General features: G+C 44.5%; 1 protein-coding gene across 3 annotated transcripts in view; it reads left to right on the forward strand.

The window, feature by feature from the left end:
• Positions 1-1,261: 1,261 nt before the first annotated feature.
• Positions 1,262-12,338, forward strand: part of epoa (erythropoietin a) — a 41,742-nt gene continuing 30,665 nt past the window's right edge. Inside the window, exon 1 of one of the 3 annotated variants that reach the window (XM_078533831.1) lies at positions 1,262-1,551. Coding sequence is in view for 1 of the 3 variants with exons in the window: in XM_078533830.1 (XP_078389956.1) it covers positions 7,205-7,283 (79 nt within the window). In the remaining 2 variants the exon portion in view is untranslated. Of the gene's footprint in view, positions 1,552-4,189; positions 4,303-6,752; positions 7,284-12,338 lie in introns of those variants that run through there. The other 2 variants (XM_078533832.1, XM_078533830.1) reach the window with 2 other exon arrangements.

Consider the following 12,338-nt stretch of genomic DNA (forward strand, 5'->3'; position numbering starts at 1 on the left):
ACTTACATTTATATAGCATTTAGTAAAATGTAAAAATAGTGAAACGTTCCAAGGTGTTTCACATCAGACAAAAATTGACACCGAGCCACATAAAAAGGAGGAGAGAGAGGCAGAGAGGTTTAGGGAGGAAATTCCAGAGCTTAGGGCCCAGGCTGCCAATGGTGGAATGATGGGAATCGAAGATGCACGAGGATGCCAGAACTGGGGGAACATAACTGGAGTAATTCCTACCTCTGGCCATCACGTGTGTAACAGAGTTTGGTCTCTCATGCCTCTGATTGCCTGGCAGCCTACCTGCATTCCACATGCTGTTGGCCAGTTTCTCTGTGTGCAGAAAAAGGCACCAGAGGTTCAAGAGATAATACTATCATCTGTTGAAGGACATGAGGACTCGAAGCGTCAACTCTTTTCTATTCTGCCGATGCTGCCAGACCTGCTGAGTTTTTCCAGGTAATTCTGTTTTTGTTTTGGATTTCCAGCATCCACAGTTTTTTGTTTTTATCTCTGTAGGATTTGGCATGTGGTTAGGATTAGATTTAAAGCGTGGCCTAGTGGTTTAGAGCCACAGTTCGATTAAGGGTGGTTTAAGGTTTAGGGTTAGATTTAGGTTTAGGGTTAGGGTTGTGGTGGTTTCGGTTTCAAGTTAACTATATATCCTCAGTAGTTGACATTTTTTGATTTCCAAAATAAATTTTAAACATTTTTAAAATTAAAAAATGACAAAATTTGCATTAACACATTGTCCCTCCCCCACCCCACCCCATTAATTGATAAGTCTGTCGACACTATCCAGGGCAATTAAAGAATTTACAATTGCTTGAGGTACTGAACTGCCTTGGGAATTGAACTGTATCGATCAGTACCTTCGGTAGAGGGGCGGGGGGAGAAAATTAGGAGGGACTTGGATTGGGGAGGGGGAAACAACGAAATACAACTGTGAACCTTTGCAAAAGCCTCAGCATTCAGGAGGTTAACTATCTACAAACAGATTTTGGGAGGTATGTCCTTTGTCGCTCTAAACTGGCCGTTATCCAGTAGGTATCACACACGTACCCCAGCAGGGGCTCTGCTTTCAGTATCATTAAGCAAACAAAACTCTAATGGGATTAACCTTTCACCCCCGGGTGAGCCAAGCTATCTAAAGTTGACAATCACAGGCGCCGTGTTTTGTTGACTGACGCCTGACACAAATGCGACTGTGGAATGCCGAGCATTTGGCTGCAGTGAGACTCTTGACAATGATTGCTACCACAGTCACCCACACGTGGTGACTGTCCTGCCTCTGTCCCCCGCTGCCTTGGCCAAAGTGAAATGAACTTTTAAGAGATAAAAGCCGCCCACCTTGTCTCCCAGAGTGTCCCAGTTGTTAAAAAGATTAATGTTTCTGACATGCTCGGTTCAGCTCACGTAATTAGGAAGGGAGAGGAGGGTGGGGGCAGATGGCAGAATGGCGGGGGATCAATGGAATTTATTATTTATAGGAAAGGAAAATTGATGATTCAGAAATGTCAGCAAAGGATTGGAGCCAACTCAGAGAAGAAATCACCTAAGGTAAGGAGTCACGTTGCGGTATTTATCTGCAGCAATAACTTTCATTTGTATAGCACTTTTAACTTAACATCCAAAAGTGGAACTCAGCAATGTAATAAAATGAAACTGGACACTGAACCACTTAAGGAAATATTAAGACAGATGACCAGAAGCTGAAGATACAGCTGCCGGTGGTAAAACGATTAAAATCGGCATAGACATCTCAGAGGTTGTGGGATTGGAGGTATGGAGGTGACAAGCTAGACTTTGGAGGGGCTTGGAAACACTGATGAGAATTTTAAGATTGAGGCACTGTATAACTGGGAGCCAGTGTTGGTCAGGGACCGCGGGTATGCTTTGTGCAAGTGAAGACATGGCTGCTGAAATAAAAACAGAAAATGCTGGAAATATTCAGCAGGTTTGGCAGCATCTGCGGAGAGAGAAACAGAGTTAATGTTTCAGGTCAAGGACCTTTCTTCAGAACTGACCGTCATCCTGTTGTCAAAATTTTTTGGTCACATCTGTGCGTCAACATTTACAGTTGTGAATTACTATGTCAACAATTTTTGCATTGTCAATTGTCACAGTGTAGTTTGAGGCTTTGACCATTAGGTGGCTCTGCAGAATAAATCTCTGAAATCTTTCTCCTACTTGGTTCAGAAAACAAGTTTTATTCATCAACCGATTAATTTACAATTAATATATTGAAAGTCTCGCTTAAGCCTTCACTTCCTATGCATAATTCCCTTTACTTCCTGTGGTTAGGACTTTTTGATCATAATTTCACTTTCAACACATCTACTGACAATTGTGAATGATTGTTCCACCATTGATGGCCATATCTTCAGCTGCCTGGGTCCCAATCTATGGAATTCCCTCCCTACACCTCTCTGCCTCTCCACCTCTCTTTCCTCTTTTAAGATGCTCCTTAAAATCCATCATTTTGACCATGTTTTTGGTCACCTGTCCTGATAGCCCCTTATGTGGCTCAGCAGCAAACCATGCTTTACAACATTCCTGTGATGTGCCTTGGGTCGTTTTGCTACAATAAAGGTGCTACATAAATTCACATTGCTGTTGTTGACCAGTCAGGAGGGCTTACTGTGATAACGAAAAATATATTTTAAAAGTTGAAGCAATTAAATCACAAAAAAAAATCATCCGCTGTTCAATTAATAATGTGACAACTGTTATTTTTGATTGTAGACTGCTATCGTTGACTTGTGATTGACAACGCTCCTGGTCTCTTTGTCAACAGAAAGCAAAGGATAAAGGGTTATCAAGAACCTTAATATGGGGAGAAACTATTTTCATTGACTGGAGAGTTGATAACTAGAAGATATGTGATTTAATATAATCAGCAAAAAATCCAGGGGGGAAATTAATTATTTTTTCAATACACCAAGTTCTTGTGATCTGGAAAGTGCTGCCTGAAAGGGCGGTGGAAGCAGATTTACAATCGTAACTTTCAAAAGGGAATTGGATAAATACTTGAAAAGGACAAATTTGCAGGGCTCTATGGGGAAAGAGCAGAGGAATGGGGCCAATAGGAATATAGAAGCAGGACTGGATCATTTGGCCCATCGAGCCTGCTCCGCCATTCAAACAGATCATGGCTGATTGTCTAACTCTATGCCATTTTTCCCCACTAACCTCATATCCCTTGATGTCATTAGTATCCATAAATCCATCAATTATTGTCTTGAACATGCTCAATGATTGAGCTTTCCACAGCCCTCTGGGGTAGAGAATTACAAAGATGCACCACCCTTCGAGTGAAGAAATTTCTCCTCATCTCTGTCTTAAATGGCCTGCCTCTTATTCTGAGACTGTCTTCCCTGGTTCTAGACTCACCAGCCAGGGGAAACATCCTATCCACATCTACCCTGTCACACCCTGTTAATATTTTGTAAGTTTCAATGAGATTATTTTTCAAAACTCTAGTGAATACAGGCGCAGTTTCCTTAATCTCTCCTCATAAAATAATCCGAGGAATTAGTCTGGTGAACCTCTGTTGCACCCCCCCCCAGCAAGTACATCCTTCCTTAAATAAGGAGACCAAAACTGTACACAATACTCCAGGTGCGGTCTCACCAAGGCTCTATATAATTGCAGCAAGTCATCTTTACTCCTGTACTCATATCCGCTTGTGATGAAGGCCAACATACTATTATCCTTTCTAATTGCTTGCTGCACCTGCATGCTAGTTTTTTGTGACTCACGAACAAGGACACCCAGGTCCCTTTGTACATCAACATTTCCCAATCTATCGCCATTTGAGAAATGCTCTGCATTTCTGTTTTTTTCTACCAAAGTGGATAACTTCACACTTATTCACATAATATTCCACCTGCCATGTTCTTGCCCACTCACTTAACCTGTCCAAGTCCCTGTTGCACCCTCCTCACAGCTAATATTCCCACCTAATTTTCTGTCATCAGACAATTTGGAAATATTATATTCGGTCCCCACATCCAAATCATTTATATAGATTGTGAACTGTTGTGGCCCCAGTGCTGGTCCTCGCGTTACCCCACTAGTAACAGACTGCCATCCTGAGAATGATTTGATAGGTCTGTCAAAGACACAGCACTGACACAATGGGCTGAATGGTCTTCTCTGTGGTGTAATTCTATAAGTTTGCATTTGTTTCTCTCAGTGGAAAAGTTGAAGAAGATATCACTTAATTTTCATATGTGATTTCAAAGTAGCAGGGAGATCAATCTGAATGGCAGGATTCCTCCTGATTGGTTGCTGCCCATGTCAATTATGGTAAACATATTGTTGTTGGCTGAATATTTTAGTTTTAGAAATTCTCTTCTTATGTTGCTGGAAATTTATGTTTGTTAAAGACATTGTAAATTAAAAAAAATTTGCATTTATATAACACCTTTCAAGACCACATTACTTTGGAAGCATAGTGACTGTTGCAATGTAGAAAACACAGCAGCCAATTTGCACACAGTAAGTTCCTGCAAACTGCAAAGTGATAAAGACCAAATAATCTGTTTTGCTGATGTTGATTGAGGAGTAGGTCTAGACCAAGACACTAGAGATAGCTCCCCTGCTCGTCTTCAAAACAGCATCATTTACGTCTGGCTGAGAGAGGAGACAGAGGCTTTAGTTCAACATGTCATCTGAAGGATGGCACCTCTGATAGTGCAGCACTCCCTAAGTACTGCACTGGAGAGTTAGCCTAGATATTTGAGCTCAAGTCCCTGGTGTGGGACTTGAACCTTCAAACTCAGGGACAACAATGCTACTCATTGACCCATGGCTGCCAACTAGTTAAGCATTACAAGAGTGACTAAACTTCAAAGGTGCTTCATGAGCTGGAAATTGCTTTGCAACATCCTGAAGTCATAAAAAGGTGCTTTGCGAATGAAAGTCTTTCTTTAACTGGCAGTTCAAGTCCAATTCTCTTGTGACCCCTGATTCACGAGGTGAAAGACGCTCTTTGGTCTGCCCGAAACTTGTTGGTCTTCCAGTGCAAAGAGTTGTCCCTGACCGAGTGTTGCAGACTGGCACATTCCAAAGTCCAGGACTACGTGCTGAGGGACGCACTAAAGCTTGGGGCAGCTGCTGCAAAGGCGCAATGGGGAAGGGTCGCTGTCTAAGACCTTTCTGCCACAGTGCACCGAGGGTCTGGGAACTGTTTAAATCCCCTCGGGCTGTACAGCTCAAAATGAATGTCTGCAAATGATTGTAATATTGTTTGTACTGATGCACCTTGTGATACATGTTGTAAAAGTTGAACCTGATTGTGCCTTTGTAATGGTGTTTTTGAAATGGTTTGGAATGTGGTTGAAGATATTTTATGAATAAAGTATATTTTTGCTAAAAAAAAAGACCCCTGATTCACGAGGGTGCTCAACTCTGCCTTCCTACTCCAGCCACATGCTGTCCTCGCTTCCTGTAACACTTTCTCCATCTCTCTTCCCTTGTCACATTCTGTTGATAACGCCTCTATAGTTAGAAAGCAGAGATCTGCGTCAAAGACTCTTGCATTTTTCTGCCGGTCACATTTCAGATCTAACACAAATGAAAATTGCTGCAGTGTGCTTACCAAATTTGTCCCACTTCAGATTTAATTTGTTCCAGCTGTTGGCTAGATATGCAATTTATTCATCACAACTGATATCCAGGTGATGTTTCCTTCACTGCAGGCTGATGTTCCCAGCGCACAGTGGGTAGCGTCCTTACCTCTGAGCCAAGGAGAATCTAGAACATGGCGTCACTGTTTAAAAATAAGGGGTCGGCCATTTAGGACAGAGATGAGGAAAAAAATTTTCTCTCAGAAGGTTGTGAGACTTTGGAATTCTCGTCCTCAAAAGCTGGTTGAGGCAGGATCCTTGAATATCTTTAAGGCAGATGTAGGTAGATTTTTGATAAGCAAATGGGGGGGAAGGTTATCAGGGGTAGGCAGGAATGTGAGTTTAAAATCAGAGGCCAGCATTTGTTGCCCATCCCTAATTGCAGCTCCCTTGAACTGAGTGACGTGCTCGGCCATTGCAGAGCGTGGTTAAGAGTCAACCACATTGTTGTGGATCTGGAATCACCATGTAGGCCAGGCCGGGTAAAGAAATGCCAGATTTCCTTCCCTAAAGGACGTTATGAACCAGAGGCCTTAATGAATGGTGGAGCAGGCTGGAGGGGCTGAGTGGCCTACTCCTGTCTCTAGTTCGTACCCAGAAGGAAAAAAAAAACCAGTTCGGACCAGTACTCTCATTTCCCAGTTTTTACTGGTGTTCCATTTTACGGTGTGCAAGACCAGTTTGGATCAGTATTCTTATTTCCCAGTTTTTACTGTCTGGGCATGTTCCTATGCAAGGCAAGCCACTCAGTTCAAGAGCAATTAGGGATGGGCAACAAGTGCTGGCCTTGCCATAAAGGGGGAAAAAAAAAGTACAATCAAAACTCAACTTGTCTCCGGACAGCACGTTCCTCACAGAGGCGCCTCAATACAATTGTGACACACTCTGACATTTACTTTCCTTCTTTGAAAAGGAGAAAGAACATGATTCATGAGGAAGCTCCCGTCCAAAGAAGCAAGTGTCGCTAACCCCTCTTGCACACAGTCTCACAGGACATGAATTCAGAAAGGGGATTGTGTGGGAAGGTGGATAACCCTCAGACACAGGCGCTTTTGTATGAGGAGGAGGAGGAGGAGGGGGGTGAGTCCAAAGTGGAAACGTGCGCCAAGTTGCGTGGCGACCCACGGAGCGGCACTCGGATTTCCGAGGGAAAATCCGCGTTTCCCCGCACTGTCTTAAATCCCCTTGCGACTGAGAACAGCCCACACGGTGGTGGGGGGGAAGCCTTCCTTGTGTCCCTCCCTGCGACCGCCGTGCTCTCTCAAAGGCAGGCAGAGCTCCGGCAGCGATAGAGGGAGAGAGAGGAGCTTGGAATAGAAAACGACCTAACCAGTCCTCGAAACTGTCCCATCGCTTCTTTATACCCTGCACCTCCGGAGAGCCTCTTGTGTTTTTTGTAGGTGTATGTGTGTGTGGGTTGGATTTGGATTGACTGGAGGGAGAATTTTCAAAGCAACTTATTTGCCACCACCACCAACCCCACGCCTCCTCCGGAAAAGAAAGTTTAAAAATCGGAGTTGCACTGGGACATAAGTTTGCAGCAATTTCTGCATCTCCTTTACAACGTGTAACATTGTCCAATGGGAAACAGATTCACGCATGGAAACTCCAGAAATGTGATTGAAGAGGATTATGAAGTTTTGGACATGGGGATACCGGGTAAGTGGCATGGGGCTCTGAGGAGTCAGGGAAACTCTTGATAAAATGGACTGTGCACCTTGAATATGTGAAAGGGGTATACACATACACACACACACACACACACGCACTCAGTTTTGATTTAAATGCTGAGAATCTGTCTTGGAGCATGCAGCGAGGCTGCTGTATTAGTTAAGCATATGAGTGTCAGTTTGTGATTTCAACTCTTCTGTTCCCATCACCTGTCCCAGAAAACCTTCATGATTTGGCTATTAAAGCAGGAAAAATAGAGAACTTATGCCTTTTGTGACTTCAGGATATCCCAAGGTATGTTTTTATGGCCAGTTAAGAAGTAAAATGTTGCTGTGAGGAGCAGTTTTGGGACAAGTGGGCTGCAGATGGAGCTGCCAAGTCTCACTCAGTTGTGACAATAACAATTTATATTTAGTCTGCCAGGTTCATGTGACAAAGTGAGTCCTGGGTGCCAATGCGGCAAGGACCCTGTGGAAAGTGGGAGACGAAAGATTGCTCGTTTATAAACCGTCAAGGGGCTTCAGGGTCCTTAGTAAAATTGTGATGACTGCCCATATCTAGAGCCACATGAGGCAGGCAAAGCACATGTTTATGTCTGCTCCCACAGCCTGCATTTTCTGGAACAGGGTCACTTGCCTGAAATCAGAGGGGGGGCCAGGCATGGCTGACCAGAAGTCTTGCCCACTCTTACCACCTGCCACTGGCACATTGGATGGATTTGCAGGTTGATAATTAACCTGTTTGGATGTGTTACCAATGCACTCTCTGTGGCATCTGGGACATGAACCTGGAGCTTCTGGCTCAGAGGCAGGGATGCTACCCACTGCTCCACAAGACCTATTCCCGCCCCACCCCCCCTCCTCTTCCTTCAGGAAGACGGCTCACCACCACCTTCTCAAGGGCAATTAGGGATGGGCGATTAATGCTGGTCTAGCCAGCAATGCCCACGCCCCATGAACAAATTTTAAAAATGGGAGCATCAGTAGAACGGAGGGCTGGAGAGAATTGGAGAGGTCGGATGATTGGGGTCGCTGAGGGATTTAAAGGTGAGGGTTTTGACCTCATTACACTGGAGGTTAGAGATGACAAAGATGAACCCTGTGTGGGATATGATTTGGACTGCAGCATTTAGAGGGAGATTCATTCATTCCAGTGTAAAACATAACCTATTTTGATGCCTTTATCATGAACACAGCTCCACATGTCCATGTGGGTTTTGCAACCTGCCTCACTCTACATGGAAAATGCCATTACGATTTCCTGCCCTTGATTAAAGTGGCACTGTCATCACTCTTCGCTGTCTCTGGAGGAGCTGACTCTCGCTGTGCATAAATGCCTTATGAGGCTGATTCCTTTTCGGGAGGGAGAAGGGTTGAGCCTCGTGTTCTGACGTCGTGACACATTCTGTTTTACATCATGTCATGACCAGGGCAAGCGATCTGGCTCTGCGGAATCTTCCATGAGCTATCACTTGGGTAGGATGATCTGCTGCTCCAGCTGTGCAGTCAGAGGTAGGTAGGCTTCGAATTGGGAGCGTAGTTGTTGGGAAGATGGTGTCCAATGGTGGAGCATGTTGAGTGGTGATGAGCTGAAATCTGGAATCCAAGGGCTGTTGGAGAAGACTGTTGAGCTAAGAAAGAAAGACTTGCATTTATGTAGCACCTTTCATGACCTCAGGACGTTGCAAAGTGCTTTACAGTTAATGAAATACTTTTTAAAAGTGTAATCATTGCTATAATGTAGGAAACAGGAAAGCCCATTTGATAATGTCCAGGTAATTTGTTTTCAGTGATGTAGATTGAGGGATATATATTGGTCAGGACACTGGGGAGTAACTCCTTTGCCCTTCTTCAAAGTACTGCTGCGGGATCTTTCATGCTGGCTTGACAGGGCAGACAGAGCCTCAGATTAACATCACTTTCGAAAAACAGCACCGATGACAACGCAGCACTCCTCTGTATTGCACCGGCAGTGTCAGCCTGAAGTTTTGTGCTCAAATCTCTGGGGTGGTACTTGACGCCACAACTTTCTGACTTGGAGGCGAGAGTGTTACCCGTGGCTGGGGAGTGAGTGGAGTGTTGGGGAACTTGTAAACCAGGACAAAAGCCTTGAAATGCATGTGGCACGTTGGATGGAGAGCTTGGCAAGAACAGGGTTGATTGATTTCCAGAAGTTCATGGAAGGGCATTTGGAGCATCTTCTTTGTATTGGGGATTGTTTGTGGAATCAGTGGTAGAAAGAAAGATGAGCAGAGAGGTAAGGTGCACACAACACAGCGGCAAATGCTATCAATCACTTTAGGAAAAAGAAACGTGCATTTCTAATGTGTCTTTCACGCCTCCAGGACATCCAAAATACTGCACAGCTAATTAATTCATTACTTTTTTTTAAGTGTCGCCACTCGTCTTTTTTTTTAGGTATGCGGCAGCCAATTTGTACACAGGAAGCTCCCATAAACAGCAAGCGAGATGAGTGATTTAATCTGTTTTTAACGGAATGTTGACCAAGATATCAGAGAACATCTGCCTGTTTTTAAAAAAAATTAGAGCCGTGGTATCATTTGCGCGAAACTGAACTAGCAAATGGAACCTTGGTTCTCACCTGAAAGGCAGCACCTCTGACAGTGCAGCTCTCCCTCAATACTGCACTGAAATGTTGGCTTTAGGTGCTCAGGAGTGGGACTTGAACCTGTACTCTTTTGACTCGGAGGCAAGCTGTCACTGGAGAATCTGATAGCAGCTCTCTCTCCCCCCCCCAACCCCCGCCCCCTGCCCCAGTTCGTCATCGTCTTCAGCTTCCTTCTCCTGTGAAGCAGCAGCAGCTGTAGGAAAGTGTGTTCAAAGATCTCAGTTACAAAACGTAACTCTCACCCAAATGGCTCATTGGCTAAAGGCACAACCCAGTGTGTAACTAAGATGTGCAAACCAGAAGGTTCATTCTCAGCACATGCCGTTAGCAGATCTTGTCTCGAGTAGAAATAGGGGAGCAACAGTTGGCCTCAATTAGATTAGTTGGTTTAGCCGGAGGGTGTTGGGTTGGGGGGAAATCAGCCAGGATTCCTACTGTTGCTTGGTGTCCAGCGACCCCGATTTGAAAGTGCATGCATGTGGACATTGGGTGTGGGAGAGGGTAGTGCTCAGTTGTTGCGTCAAAACAATAGATTAGCCCGCGAATGTCTGTGAACAAAGTTCACTGGCCAGTAACGAGCAAATGAGCTCGGCACATCAGTTTGCCTGCATTCTTCCACCGGCCTCATTATGTACCTTTCACCATCTCCGAGCATCCCAAAGGGCTTTAGAGCCAATGCTTTTTCGAAGAGTGGTCTTCGTTGCAATGGTAATTGGCAAAAGAAGCAATGGTGACATAAGGGAAAATGTTTTCATGCTGTGAGTGGTTAGGATTTGGAAGTGTGCTGGAGGCAGGGTCAAACGATGCTTTCAAGAGGAAATTGGATTGTTATCGGAAAAGGAAGAATGGGCAGGGTTACGGGGAGAAGGCAGGGAAATGGCACCAAGTGAATTGCTCCTTTGGAGAACCAGCTCTGACATGATGGGCCGAATGGCCTCCTTCTGTGCTGCAACCATCCTGTGAAACATGACAGCCAATTTATGCACAGCAAGCTCCCACAACCAGTATGTAATAATGACCAGATAATCTATTTATATTGTTGGTTGAGGGGTGTATATTGACTATGATGCCAGGAAGAACCCAATTGGTTGTCTTTAAAATGGGAAGGTTTAGTCCAATTGAGACCAAATTTCACGTTGCATCCAAAAGGTTGCGCCTCTGCCATTGCAGCACTCCCTCTGTGCTGCCACTGGGAGTGTCAGCTTAGATGTTTGTACTCAAGTATCTAGAGTGGGACTTGAATCTAGAACCTTTGGATCTAGATGCTAGGATGCTATCAACTCAGCCAGGGCTGAATAGGAGGAGGCAGAAGTGGCAGGTTTAGAGAGAATTAAGGGATAGAATTCCAGAGCTAAGGGCCTGGATTGCTGTAGGCAAAGCCACCAGTTGGGGCCACTACTATCGTCAGTCTACAGTGTGGTGTGAGGAGATACGGGAGTATAGACACTGACTGATTCCTCTTCTGACTTTTCCTTGCTAATGGGTCGGCCAAAAGGGTTTGGAATTGCAATTGAGGGTTTCTGCGAACACTCTTGTCCCATGATCACGATGAGAAGCTAGATTTCCATAAGCAGGCTGTGGTTGCTGAGGTGAACACGGATGCATTTAAGGGGAAGTGAGATAAACACATCTGGAGAAAGGAATAAAATGATGTGTTGATAGAATTAGATGAAGAGAGGCAAAGAGAGGAGGTCCCTTTGGAGCATAAACAGTAGCATAGACCACTTGGGCCGAATGGCCTGTTTCTGTGCCATGCTACTCTATGAAACTCCTATGATCTGAAACCTGCATTCATAAAACCAAGGCTAGCAATTGCTCTATAATTATATTGAGTAGACACTACACGGGACTCATACTTCAAATCTACTTCCAACTGCGTATCAGGCACAACATCTTGATTGTTCTCAGTGACCATTTAGGACTGAGATGAGGAGAAATTTCTTCACTCGGAGGGTGGTGAACCTTTGGAATTCTCTGCCACAGAAGGCTGTGGAGGCCAAGTCACTGGATATATTTAAGAAGGAAATAGATAGATAGATTTCTGGATTCTAAAGGCATTAAGGGGTATGGGGAGAGGACAGGAGTACGGCATTGAAATAGAGGATCAGCCATGGTCATATTGAAAGGTGGAGAAGGCTCAAGGCTGAATGACTCACTCCTGCTCCTATTTTCTATGTTTCTATGTGTGGTGGCCCCTGGTAAATTGGTACTGGAACAATTCTCCACCAGTTTTTGAATGGACGATCTGTGCCATGTCCCCCTGGCTCTTTCACAGGTTAAATCAGGTAGTCAAACTTATTACAAACAAAAACAAAAATTGCTGGAAAAACTGAGCGGGTCTGACAGCATCTGTGGAGAGAAAGACTCTTAAGTCTTAAGTCATACGGACTCGAAACGTTAACTCTGTCTTTCTCT

Source organism: Cetorhinus maximus, chromosome 34, assembly GCF_964194155.1.
Source record: "Cetorhinus maximus chromosome 34, sCetMax3.hap1.1, whole genome shotgun sequence".
NCBI lineage: Eukaryota > Metazoa > Chordata > Chondrichthyes > Lamniformes > Cetorhinidae > Cetorhinus > Cetorhinus maximus.